This window comes from Danio rerio, chromosome 22 (assembly GCF_049306965.1).
Source record: "Danio rerio strain Tuebingen ecotype United States chromosome 22, GRCz12tu, whole genome shotgun sequence".
Lineage (NCBI taxonomy): Eukaryota > Metazoa > Chordata > Actinopteri > Cypriniformes > Danionidae > Danio > Danio rerio.
Window position 1 is genome coordinate 30,922,415 of NC_133197.1, and position 13,282 is coordinate 30,935,696.

General features: G+C 33.7%; 1 protein-coding gene across 1 annotated transcript; it reads left to right on the top strand.

Moving 5' to 3' along the window:
- The first annotated feature begins 7,011 nt into the window (after positions 1-7,011).
- On the top strand, positions 7,012-8,959 carry pimr100 (Pim proto-oncogene, serine/threonine kinase, related 100). The gene is made up of 7 exons (XM_021469619.3): positions 7,012-7,211; positions 7,522-7,616; positions 7,716-7,766; positions 7,885-8,263; positions 8,351-8,527; positions 8,617-8,705; positions 8,820-8,959. The coding sequence occupies exons 1-7, from the start codon at positions 7,199-7,201 to the stop codon at positions 8,838-8,840; spliced, it is 825 nt and encodes a 274-aa protein (XP_021325294.2). The 5' UTR covers positions 7,012-7,198; the 3' UTR covers positions 8,841-8,959.
- The last annotated feature ends 4,323 nt before the right edge of the window (positions 8,960-13,282 follow it).

Below are 13,282 nucleotides of genomic sequence, written 5' to 3' on the forward strand. Positions count from 1 at the left end.
GCGGGTGCATTACGAAATAGAGAGAGATCAGGTAAGTTATTTATAAATTCATCTTTAGTTGACGGAACAATAGTTCTACTAGGGCGGAGTATTAGAGCGGGTTTGCTGATTTCAGGTAAACATAGCTTATATAGTAAGAGGTAGTGATCTGTAATATCATCACTTTGTGGTATAATGTCTACGTCAATAACCTCGATTCCATAAGACAGAATTAGATCTAATGTATGCTTTAAGCGATGGGTTGGACCCACAACGTTTTGCTTTATCCCAAGTGAGTGTATTAAATCCATAAACGCGAGCCCTAATGTATCATTAGCGTCATCTATGTGGATGTTAAAGTCACCTACAATTAGCATTTTATCAGTTTTGACTAGTAAGTCAGAAATAAAATCAGAAAATTCTTTTAGAAATTTGACATAGGGTCCTGGTGGTCTATATATGGTGATTAAAGCGAGAGATAACATAGGTTTTTGTATAGTATCTGGAAGCTGAACATTAAGCGATAATACTTCAAAGGAGCTAAACATAAGTCCGTTTCTCTGTTTAATATTAAGGAAATCACTAAAGATTGATGCAACTCCACCACCACGACCAGTTTGACGAGCCTCATGTTTATATAAGAATCCTGGAGGAGTTGCTTCATTTAAGCTAATATAGTCTTTTTGTTTCAGCCAGGTTTCAGTGAGACAGAGTGCATTAAGATTGTTTTCTGTTATTATTTCATTTATGATAAGTGCTTTAGGTGCAAGTGACCTGATGTTTAGGAGACCAAGTTTTACGAAATTTGTATTTTCACTTTCTACTGGTTTTTCTGGTTTGATTCTTACTAGATTTTTTCTGGAGCACACAGTACGTTTATTTCTTAATCTAATAATACGAGGAACAGACACAGTCTCTATAGGATTCGCCAGATATGCGTTACTGATGTTTAAGTGGGGTGAACAAGAGTCTAGGTGGCTATAATGTGAGTTTTGTGAATTTTTACCTGCTAGTCAGATGGTGCGAAGTAATCTGGAGATGTTGTCCGACAGGAGTTCAGCTCCGGCTCGACTGGGGTGCCGGAGCTGAACTCCTGTCGGACTCACAACAGACACAATGTATATTTTTACAAGAGACACATTCCAGCGCAGAGGACTCAACCTTCTGGAGAAACCAATGGGGTGATACTATACTGTTTAGTCATGGAACTATAGATCTGCTGGCGTAGTCATATGCTTGAATAACTGTCCTGGTAAAGTAGTTAAAGTGAAAGAAGATAAGGATGGACACTGGATTGCTGCAGTTTTGATGATTGAAGGTACTCCACTGATTCTTCTAAATGTTTACGGATATAATGGTCAATATAAAAACAAAATATTGCTGAATGCATTTCAGAAACTATTAGAGAGTTGAAAACCTTTTTCCCAACTGAAAATATGTTGGTGACTTTATTTGTGTCCCTGATGAATGGATGGATAGATTTCCAACAAATATGGTCATTATGAAATGAATGTATTACAAATGTTTGTATTAATACTTCCCTAATAGACGTTTGGAATCATGTTAACCCTGAAGTAAGGCAATATTCATGGATTAGACCCAATGGAAATTGTAAATCAAGAATAGATTTTTGGTTGGTAACCCAAGAAATTTTTAAATATGTTTTGCAAGCTAAAATCTCTGCAGCTCCTACAACTGATCATTGTGTAATTACTGTCACACTGATCCCAGGCTCTGAAAGAACATGTAGGCAAAAATATTGGAACTTTAATGCAAACTTGTTAAAAGAAGAATATTTTTGTGACATGGTTAAAAAAATCTTATATTCAATCATGACAAATGATGAGATAAAGTGAGAATGTACTCAATTAATTATGGTAAAATATTGTGTAATAAGCAAAAAGAATTAGAAAAACAGCTGATAAAAGACATTAATGATTGTTGTAAAAAGAATTTATTATTAGAACCTAATAAAGAGGAAATGATTAGATTACAAACTAAATCAGACGATTTCTACTTAAATAGGGCACAAGGGGCATTTATACGATCTAGAGCAAAATGGATGGAAGTTGGTGTAAAAAACAGCTCTTATTTTAGTAGATTAGAAAAAAGTAGACAGAAATGCAATTACCACCTTAAATCCAAATAATAAAATTGTAACTGATCCAAAAGAAATAAGTAATGAGATTTTTAAATTTTATCAAAGCCTATATTCATCATCATTTTCCATGAAAGACTCTGAGAATTTCTTCAAAAATTCTATAATTTTATTCCTAAAATTGATGAAGATTTTAAAATGATATGTGACTCTGATTTAAAAATTGAAGAACTTGATGCTGCTATTAAAAAAATGGCTTTAGGTAAATCACCAGGTCAAGATGGACTTGCAACTAACTTTTATCTTTTTTCTGGAATGATATGAGAGAAATGCTCTTTAAAGCACTAAAAGAATGTTTAGAAAGTCATACACTACTAACTACAATGAAACAGGCTATAATTATTTTAATACCTAAACCAAAAAAGACAACACTCTTATTGATAATTTAAGACCAATTACTTTACTTAACATTGATTACAAAATATTCACTCATGCATTAGCTAGTAGACTTAAAGGTGGTATAGGTAAAATTATTAGTGATACACAATCTGGGTTTCTTCCAAATCGACTAATACATAATAACATTCGCATGGTGTTAGATTTATTAGACTATTCACATTTGATAGAGGATGATGGTATAATACTATTTCTGGATTTTCTAAAAGCTTTTGATAAACTTGAACACCCTTTTGTTTTTCAGTCTCAACAATATTTTGGGTTTGGGACAAAATGTATTAATATTCTTTCAATGTTGACAATATAACAAATAACAAGTGCTGTTTTACTTCAATCGGGTACTACAAAGAGATTTGATATCAGAAGGGGAATACGACAGAGAGATCCAGTCAGCCCACTTCCTTTCTTACTTGCTGCTGAATTATTAGCACTGTATATTAAAAATAATGACAATATTAAGCCATTAAATGTTCTGAGTAGATCCTTGGTAATTACACAACTAGCTGATGATACAACTTGATTTCTGAAGGACTCTAATCAAATACCGATTGCCTTAAAGTCTATATCATTGTTTTCTAATGCTTCAGGGTTACATTTAAATTTGAAAAAATGTGAGATTCTAATTCTTCACAATAATACATAAAATTCATTGTATAATATCCCAATTAAAAGCTAAATAACATACTTGGAAATAACTATTACAAAAAAATTTAGGGACAGGGAAAATATTAATATTCATACTGTTGTATAGAAAAATAAAAAAACATTAAGTAGCTGGTTACAAAGAAATATTTCAATTTTGGGGAGAATATTATTAACAAAAATGGAAGCAATATCAAGATTAATCTATCCAGCATATTGCTTAGGTGTAACAGAAAGATGTATTAAACAAATTAACAGAGTTCATTATGAGTTTATTTTGGAACAATAAGCAACATTTATTTTGAAAAATGATTTGGTAAAGTTATCAGAGGAAGGGGGGTTGAATGTTATTGATTTTGGCGTTATAAATGGAGTAATGAAGTTAAAATGGTTACAAAGCTTTGTTAAAGATGAACCGTCTTTATGGTTTAGCATCCCTTTTCATATTTTTCAAAGGATGGGAGGAATTTCTTTTTTTCTAAAATGTGATTTTGACTTACTAAAATTGCCATTTAAATTGTCTGGTTTTCATGCGCAAGTGTTACTATATTGGAAAATGTTGTACAAGCACAATTTTACTCCACATAATGTTATCATTTGGAATAACAGGTGTGTTTTTCTACATGACAGGAAATCTTTATTTTTTAAAGACTGGTTTGACAAAGGAATTTGGAATGTAATTCATTTAATGGATGATGATGGTAATATGTTGAGCTATGATCATTTTAAGTTAAAATTCAATTGTAATTGTGCACATAGAGAATTCTCTTTGGTTGTCAAAGCTATTCCTGTAGCTTTGAGGAACTTAGTTAAAGGTATAGTGCAATACTCCTCTGTAATACCTACACTAGTTGATTTGTTTATAAATAATTATTCATTTTGGGATATTAAATGTAACAACAAGGTCTTGAGATCACTACTGACAAAAGAATATTTTCCTCTTCCTGTTAATAGAAAAGTTTTATCTGAGAGATTTTCTAAAGCAGACACTATTGATATTAGAAAAAGATACCTGTCATTTCCCTTGTTGCCTAAAATGAAAGAAGTACATTTCAAAACAATTAATGACATCTATCCATGTAACGAATTTCTTAGAATAAGATTTCATTTAGACAGTAATGCTTGTATTTTTTTGCCTGAAAGATATAGAATCACAGGAACATCTTTTTTTATAGTTGTTCCAGTGTCAAATCCTTTTGGGACAGATTGTATTAGTGGTTGATAACTAAAAATGTAACACCTGCGTTTGACTATCACATTGTGAAATTTGGCATTTTTATGAAAAACAAGGAAGTTGAATTTCTATGTAATAATATGTCGATTGTAGCAAAATTTTATGTACACAAATGTAGATTTGTTAAAGTTTCTTCTTGTTTCAAAGCATTTACAAATGATTTCAATATGTTATATAAATCTATAAAACAAGTCAAAACAAAAGGTGCCTTAAAGCTCTCTAAGCTTTTGTCAACATATATGGACTGACCCCTCTGAATGTAATGTATTTTCTTTTGTATTATTTAAGGTTTATTTTTATGTTATTATTAATTTGTACTGTTTTGTTTATTATATGCTGCTTGGTTATAATGTTATATATGTTTAACAATGGAAGTTGAAAATGCCTGTTTGTTATTTAAAGTTTAAATAAAAAAATAAATTAAAAAAAAAGTTTGTCTAGACAATAGTAAAATACGAGATTGCTAGAATATAAATGTGTCAATGTGGGAATGGACATAAACAATTTAGCAATATACTGTATATAAACATGTAGCCTATCAAAAAATAGAAGTGAAAGTCACTGATGATATTTTAAGCATGAGGATTAAAATATCAGCCATACTTATTAGGGTCGAGTCAAACCATTCATTTACACATTCATTAAAGAATTTACCCATACAAAATGTCAACCTCAACACTACCAGTGAAACATATACACACGCACGCAGTACAATAAAGAATGAATGAATAAAAAGGGAGCAACATTATTATGTCAATAGAAAAAAAAAGCATGCATCCAAAATCAAAAGAATGCTGAGTTTATACGAAGGACGAAACCGGCAAAAATAAATAAATAAATGAATAAATGCGCAAATAAATAAAAGACAGAGTACATAAATGCATAAATTCATGCATAAATAAAAAATGAATAAATGCGCAAATATATAAAGAAATTGGAGAATACATTTACATTTCTGCAAAAATAAAACAAACAAAAAAAAAGAATAACTAAATACGCGCATATATACATAAATAAGCATTGAAATCTATAAATTCCTGTATAAATAAAATAATTAATAAATAAATACGCAAATAAATAAATGAGTAAATAAATCCATAAATGCAGGCATAAAATAAATAAATACGCAAATAAACAAATAAATAAATAAATGTCTGCATAAATAAAAATGGATAAAAACGAAAATATATAAATAAATAATAAAACAAAGCATAAATAAATAGGAAAATATAAATTAATGCATAAATAAAACTATAAATAAATAAAAAAGCTAATATAACAATAAATGAGTAAATAAATCCACAAATTCCTGCATAAATAAAGCAAATAAATATGCAATTTATTTATTTATTGTTTTATTTATGCAGGTATTTACGAATTTATTTATGAACTTATTTATTTATTTGTTTTTACCTATTTTTGTATAGTTTTTGAAGGTGTCGTCTTCTATAGGTTTTTAGTAAAATAGTAAAAAAGTAAAATAGTGAAAAACAAATGTTTTTCAATGATTTTTATTGTTACAACTGTTTATTTTAATTAATTTCGATTTTTAGTTCGTTGTAAAACTGACGCAGAATTCATTTCATTAAGGCGTAACGCTGGTGTTTTACAAGTTTAGCCTGTTTACCGCGCAGCCGCTTGCATACAGGCTATGAGTATGTGTGATCAGTTATTGATTGATTATAAGGCATATACTTTATGCAAAAACAATATGGCACTTTCAAATGGCCACAGAAACGCTCCACAGAAACGGCCCAGCATGCGTCACATTTAGAATTGAATGTGAATGTTCGAAACGGTGACATCATAGCTAAGAGAATGCGAATGCAACTCTGACTTTGGCATTCTGCGGTTAAACTAGTTGAGCGATGGGTCAACGTAATTGTCGTTGCAAAAAGGCAAACAATGATTTTGAGCGTGTGCACGTTTACCATCACGATGCACCGCCACAGCTCACCAATTTGTTGGAAGCTCATAAACATCCTGTTGGCGTAGGTGAAGATAGTGCGAGTGAGGGGAAAAATAAAAAGAGAAAGGAGGCCAACCGTAAAAAGAAAAGAAGGTTCAAGTTGTGGCGGTGGTTCTCCTGTCTGAGAGCTGCTGAAAAAAATAGTACACTTCAGGTTGTTGGAGAGGCTCAGGACATTGGGGCAACTGCAGCACCACCTGAAGTACAACCTTCCTCCTCTTCAGGTGACGGATCTCTACAGCAGGTCATTCATACTGTAGAGCTCAATCTTCAGGAACCTTCAGCCAGTGACCCTGAAGTCTATCCAACAGTAAAGACACATCTTACTGTTCAACCTGATGTCCTCCGTTCTCCAGTTCTGAGCAGCAATACTGCTCAGACTTCATTCGACTGGAACTTTGACATCAGCCAGACTCCATTGCTTAGTCCTGACTATTGTGATGGCCTGGCTCTAGCACGCACCACATCAAGGTGGAGCAATGATTTTACTAAGCCTTCAGCACACACCATGTCAGATTGGAGCATTGATGTGATCAAAACTCCAACACGCATCACATCAGATTTTAGTACTGACGCTACCCGGACTCCGGTACACAACGTGTCAGTCTGGAGTATTGATGTCACCCAGCCTCCATTTCACTCATCCACTTCTGATTGTTGTAACAATGCCACTGAGATTCCAGTCCCCGATGCTTCCGAGGGGAGTGCCAATTTCCCTCAGATTTCACAGCACACAACGTCAGACTGGAGCATCAATGGTGGTCAAGCTCCAGTCTGCACACAGGCCTCTGTTTCAAAACAAATAGAGAATAATGGAAAGATGACAAGTCAGGGTAAGTTGACTGTCCCTTAAACACACCACACACACACACACACACACACACACACACACACACACACACACACACACACACACACACACCTGCAATACTATATCAGGCCATTTTAATGTTTCCATTTGTGACCCTGGACCACAAAACCAGTCTTAAGTTATACATTTTTGGCAATAGGTAAAACTAAAGCTTATTTATTTAACATTCAGACCTCATTTTCAAAAAATGTACACTGATTAAGTAAAACATTTTGTCCTGTTTTACACTGGTTGATATTTCATATTACTTAACCTTGGTTTTGTTTTAATAGTCATCAATTCTTGCCACTATCTGATCGATGACATGCTGGGTGAAGGATCCTTTGGAACTGTGTACAAGGGGCGACGTCTACACGATGACTTAAAGGTGCCTTTCATTTTTCTGGATAGGATAAATAGTAACAAATACAATATGTTAGCTGTACAATCATTCTTACATACACTTTGCTTATTTCTTGTTTATTAGGTGGCAGTGAAATTTGTCACAAAGACGGAAGATGTGGAATACATACGTATCGTAAGTGATTTCTCATAAGACAAGCTACTGTTGTCGAAATTTTGTGAAATTATGATTCAATTCATAATCTATAGAAGATATATCTATCTAAACATCATAAAAAATGTATTTCCTGTAGTCGGGTCATTCAGAGCCCTTTCCTCTTGAAGTTGCACTTCTCATCCTCGCCCATGGAGTATCCAGCGTTCCAGAAATAATCCAGCTTCTGGACTGGCAGGACCAGGAGGACCATTATATAATGGTGTTGGAATACCCTTCACCCTGTGAGGACCTATATGCTTTCACAGAAAGCTATGGAGGATCCATAAGTGAAGGTTTAGCGCGTGTTGTTATGCAGCAGGCAACTCAAGCTGCATACATGTGCTGCCGCAATGGTGTTCTACATCGCGATATCAAACTTGAAAATCTACTAATCAACAAGGAGACTCATAAAGTCAAATTAATAGACTTTGGGTGTGGAGACCTTCTCAAGAAATTACCCTACGATACATTTGCCGGTATGTATTAACCCTTAAGCTGTGAAAAACGATATTCTGAATGTATAGCAACAAATGCTAATTGATGCAAAAATCTTTTACCTTTAGGCACCCTTGAGTACTGCCCCCCAGAGTTTGAGGAAACGGGTGAATACAATGGGAAGCCGGCAACAGTCTGGTCCCTTGGCATCCTCTTGTTTGTATTGGTGTGTGAGGACTTTCCCAACCCTCAAGAACTGCACATGATCAATGAGAACAACTTCTCCAAAGCTGGCTTGTCCGATGGTAAGCTCTTTATTTCAAAGACTCTTACATGCAACATCAAAGGAGGTGTGAAGTTCAAGGTAAACAGATGTTTCAACTGTTTTTCACAGAATGCTGTCAGTTGATTAGTTGCTGTCTCCAGCAAAAGCCAGAGCAGCGGATTCAATTAAAAGAGATTCTTCTCCACGAATGGTTCAAGGTATGAAGCCTAAGCAGAGTATTTTGGGAGGGTTAATTCAAACACAAGACTATGGATGTTAGCTTAGAGAATATTAGATTTGGATTGATAAACTAATTGCTGTTTTTATTTTAGGACACCAACCTGGAGAACTGAAGAACAGCCACCCTACATGTTATTGTCTTGAGAGGAACGTTTCAGGCTGTTTGAGGCAGGAAATCTTGAGCAGGAGGTGGCTCCTCTCAAAACAAACAATAAAACATACGCATTAATTGAACTCTTGTGAAGAGTATTATTTGACAAAAACAATTCTAGGAGAGCACATATTTACATAGTACTGTGAATCTTGTTTCTGTCATGTATGATAAGTATGCAATGCATTTCTTGTGTCATGCTATTCTTACAGTTAAAAAGATGACTAGAGGCTGCATATTGACACAATAAACGTGTCAAAAAAGTCACCAACACAAAACAGCTGATGATAAACATCATTTTAAGCTGTAAAATGACATCACATTTCCACTCTGAAAATGAATATTTAAAATAACAGACACTTCCCTGCCACATGTATTTGTTCTTCAGACATCTCACCAAGCAATGAGACGTTCAAATGCTGTCTAATAGACTCTAAACGTCTGGCCAAAAGAAGGCTAAATTTGGGTAGGCAGTGCAAATCTATATGGCTACTTGATGACTTGATTTATAGATAATTATTCATTCATTCATTTTCCTTCGGCTTAGTCCCTTTATTAATCAGGGGTTGCCACAGCGGAAAGATCTGCTAACTTATCCAGTATATGTTTTACACAGCAGATGTCCTTCCAGTCACAACCAAGTAAACTCCTATACACTCACATTCACACACATACACTATGGCTAATTTAGACTGTGGCTTCTTCAATTCAGTTTCCCCTACCTGTACTGTGGGGGAAACTGGAGCACCCGGAGGAAACCCACATGAACATAGAGAGAACATGCAAACTCCACAAAGAAACGCCAAGTGACCCAGCTTGGTCCCGCTAGGAAGCCAGCGACCACCTTGCTGTGCAGCAACAGTGCTAACCACTGAGCCTCCATGCCACCTTATAAGCAGTTAGATGTTTTTCAAACACACACAAAAACGTTTGTTTTTTTCCCTTCGCAAGTTGAATTACTGTGCATAGGTCAATTCAAACATAATACATCTAGATATGTTTATATCATGTTTACAGTTTTTGGCCATAAATACTTAAACAATGACAATATGTGGGCTTGAAATTGCTAATTTTAAAATTTTGTTCTAAATTTTTTATTTTCTGTGCAAATACAAAAAACATAAATAAATAAATTTTAAAAAAAATTGTGAAAATGGCAATGCCATGTGAAAGCAAATCCGAGCAGCAAATCCGGATTTTACAATCTCCAGGGCCCGGTTTTTCAAAAGTAATCCACTAGGATTTTGGATAAGGGATTGGATCAAATCTTGAAAATGGGTTTTTCAAAAGAAAAATTGGATTACATAATCAGATTAGATCACGTAATCTAATCTTGGTTTTGATTTGGATAGTTTGGGTTTTTCAGACCTTTTTTGTAGGATCTGGATCATTTTGATCCAAAAAACCTGGATTAAACTGATCCCATCAGAAGGGTGGATTTAGCGTGGATTTCATGCCCAAAATGTAATTAAAACGTAAAAAAATGTATTAAATAAAACTATATTGGATCATGCAGAATCTTAGGAGATATACTATTTATTCATAACGTTTTAATTTTATTTGTTCATCTGTCAGGCTATAGTGATTATAGGCTTTAACGTACACTGTTAACCCTTACTGTAGATTATGCAGTAAATAACTGTAAAATAGCCAGTGTTTTGCTGTAATAAAAGGAAACAGTATTTTACAGTAAAAGGAGCAGGATTTGTATGAAATTTTGTAGTGCAAAGAATAAATTACAGTAATTTATTTTATGTACCCATTACAGATAGTTACTGTGATAATAAATGGTAAATTACTGCTCAACCATTATTACCCCATGTACTCTGATGCTTTATGTTGCTATATATATATATATATATATATATATATATATATATATATATATATATATAGTTCAGTTTTGGTATGTGTATGGTCAGTATTGAGGAGAAAGTGAGGCAATGCATTGATGATAAGATAAATTTCTCTGCAGCCATCTCTGTGTTTTCTTTGGTTCCTTTTATGTTTTTAACATTGAGTATCAGGAGTCAACCAATGTCAATGTCACAGAGCTAATTAAAAGGTAAAGATATCAACCTATATATTACCTATAGTAATATATATTACTATAGGTTTGGAACAACATGAGGATCAGATTATTATTATTTTTTTTTATTTGTTTGCTTTGGATGAAGTTTTTATATTTTTATTGTTTTTATTCAATGATATGTGCATGATTGTGATAAATGTAGGCAATTCCTTTGAAAATATGCTATGTACCAGGGATGTCAAACTCCTGAAAGGCCACAGCCCAGCAGAATTTAGTTCCAGCCCTGCTTCAACACACTACCTTTAGATTTAGTTTGATCAGGTGTGTTTAATTAGTATAACTGCACTGTTACTCTGGCTATTTTACAGTTATTTACTGCACAATCTACAGTGTTTTGCTGTAATAAAAGGAAACATTTATTATTTATTAACACATTATTTTACTGTAAAAGGAGTAGACTTTGTGTGAAATTGTGTAGCGCAAAAAATAAATTACAGTAATTTACTTTATGTACTCATTACAGATAGTAACTGACAATAAATAGCAAATTACTGTTCAACCATTACTGTCCCATCTTCTCTGATGGTTTATGTTGCTATTTATAGAGATGTGCATTTTAAAGGCAGAAATTAATGATTTAGGCATCACCACACACTCCCACGGGCTGTCTGTCTTCTTCTAAACACAAAGGTGTTAGAAAGAGTTTTCAGAAAATGCTGGCCCTTTAAGGGAGCCAGGTGTTTGATTTGTTTACTGCTGAGTGTGCTCTATTCTCTGTCCATCAATTCAGATGTAGAGTCTGATATGTATTAGGCTTTAAATAAGAATCTACAACGAGTAAATAAAATGTGTTCAAATGTTTTTGAGGGTTTCTTTAATAAGGCTGTGTTTTAAGTTATATTGTTGTTATCTTGAACTGTGTACTTGAAAGCTACATTGTTAGCTAGTTAGCCTCTCCTCATATAACTTCTTACATTACTTTTGTCTAAGTATATGTATTTATTGGATATTGCATACTGCCATAATGTACAGATGCTAACAGTTGTATGTATCTTTCTGGCAACTAAGCCAAAATTAAATTCCATCATCTCTGTAAGGTAACATGTGCACATCATCACAGGGAATCACAAAAACATGATACACATAGCCATCCACACACAAAAGCTCCACTGTCAGGTCACAGGTTGTGAGTTTGTTGCCAAGTATTTTTCAGAGCAGTGTTTCCACCTATGAATTTATATTAGAAACAATAAAAGTTTGTTGTCATGAGATAATTATAACAATAAAAGATTGGATCCTTTGGTTTTTCGATGTTGCCAACTTTATTTTTATTTTTTATAATTATTTTAAACTTTTTATTGAGATTTGACACAGTTTTTAATTATTTAAAACTTTAAAATTTAAAATAATTATGTCGTGTTTTTTGCTGTTCATTTGCTGATCTACCTTCCTGCAGATTCCAGTTGCTATCCATATCAAACACACCTAAACCAATTAATTAGGACCTAAACACCACTTGATAATTACAGGCAGGTGTGTTTGATATGGGTAGCAACTGAAATCTGCAGGAAGGTAGATATCCAGGAACCGGATTGAGCACCCCTGCTATATACCATGGGGGTCAAACTCCAAGTTCCTGGAGAACTGCAGCAGCAGAATTTAGTACCCACCCTGCTTCAACATTACCTGTAGATTTCTAACAAGCCTTAATTAGTTTGATCAGGTGTGTTTAACTAGAGTAACAGCTTAAAGTCCCGGTCACACTGCACTTTTCTCCCAATAGACTTCGATTCATACGCATGTGAGTACTGCAGACCTGGAATAATAGCTCATGCGACAAATTTCATAATTCGCAGCATTGGAAAGTTCAAGCTTGGAGAACGCTGACATGCAAAATCACATCATGTGATTGCTTGATACCAATCAAAGATCAAAACGTGACCTCTCTGGCTTGCTTTTTCAATCTCTAATTATTTTGTTTAATTCCACTTCGCAGTGCAGTATGACAGAATTTCGCATGCTCAAACGTTAATGTGACCGCAGCCTTACTGTGCAGACCTGTAATCTGCAAGACAATAATTATATCTGCTGATTTCTTAATTTTGTTATACTTTTTCTGTTATTTATTTGTTTGGTGCCAAAACAATAAAATAAATTTGTCTGAAAAATGTTATGCCTTTTTTTTAATAACAGCTAAGAATACTGATTAATTTTAGTAACACTACAATAACTATATATTACATACTATTAATGTGTATGCAGTATAATGCTGTGATTTGTAACACTACAATACAGTAATTAACTGTACACAGTTTCCAGTTAGTTACCACTGCTGCTCTATTACAGTAATTAACTGGCAACAAAGTTGCCAG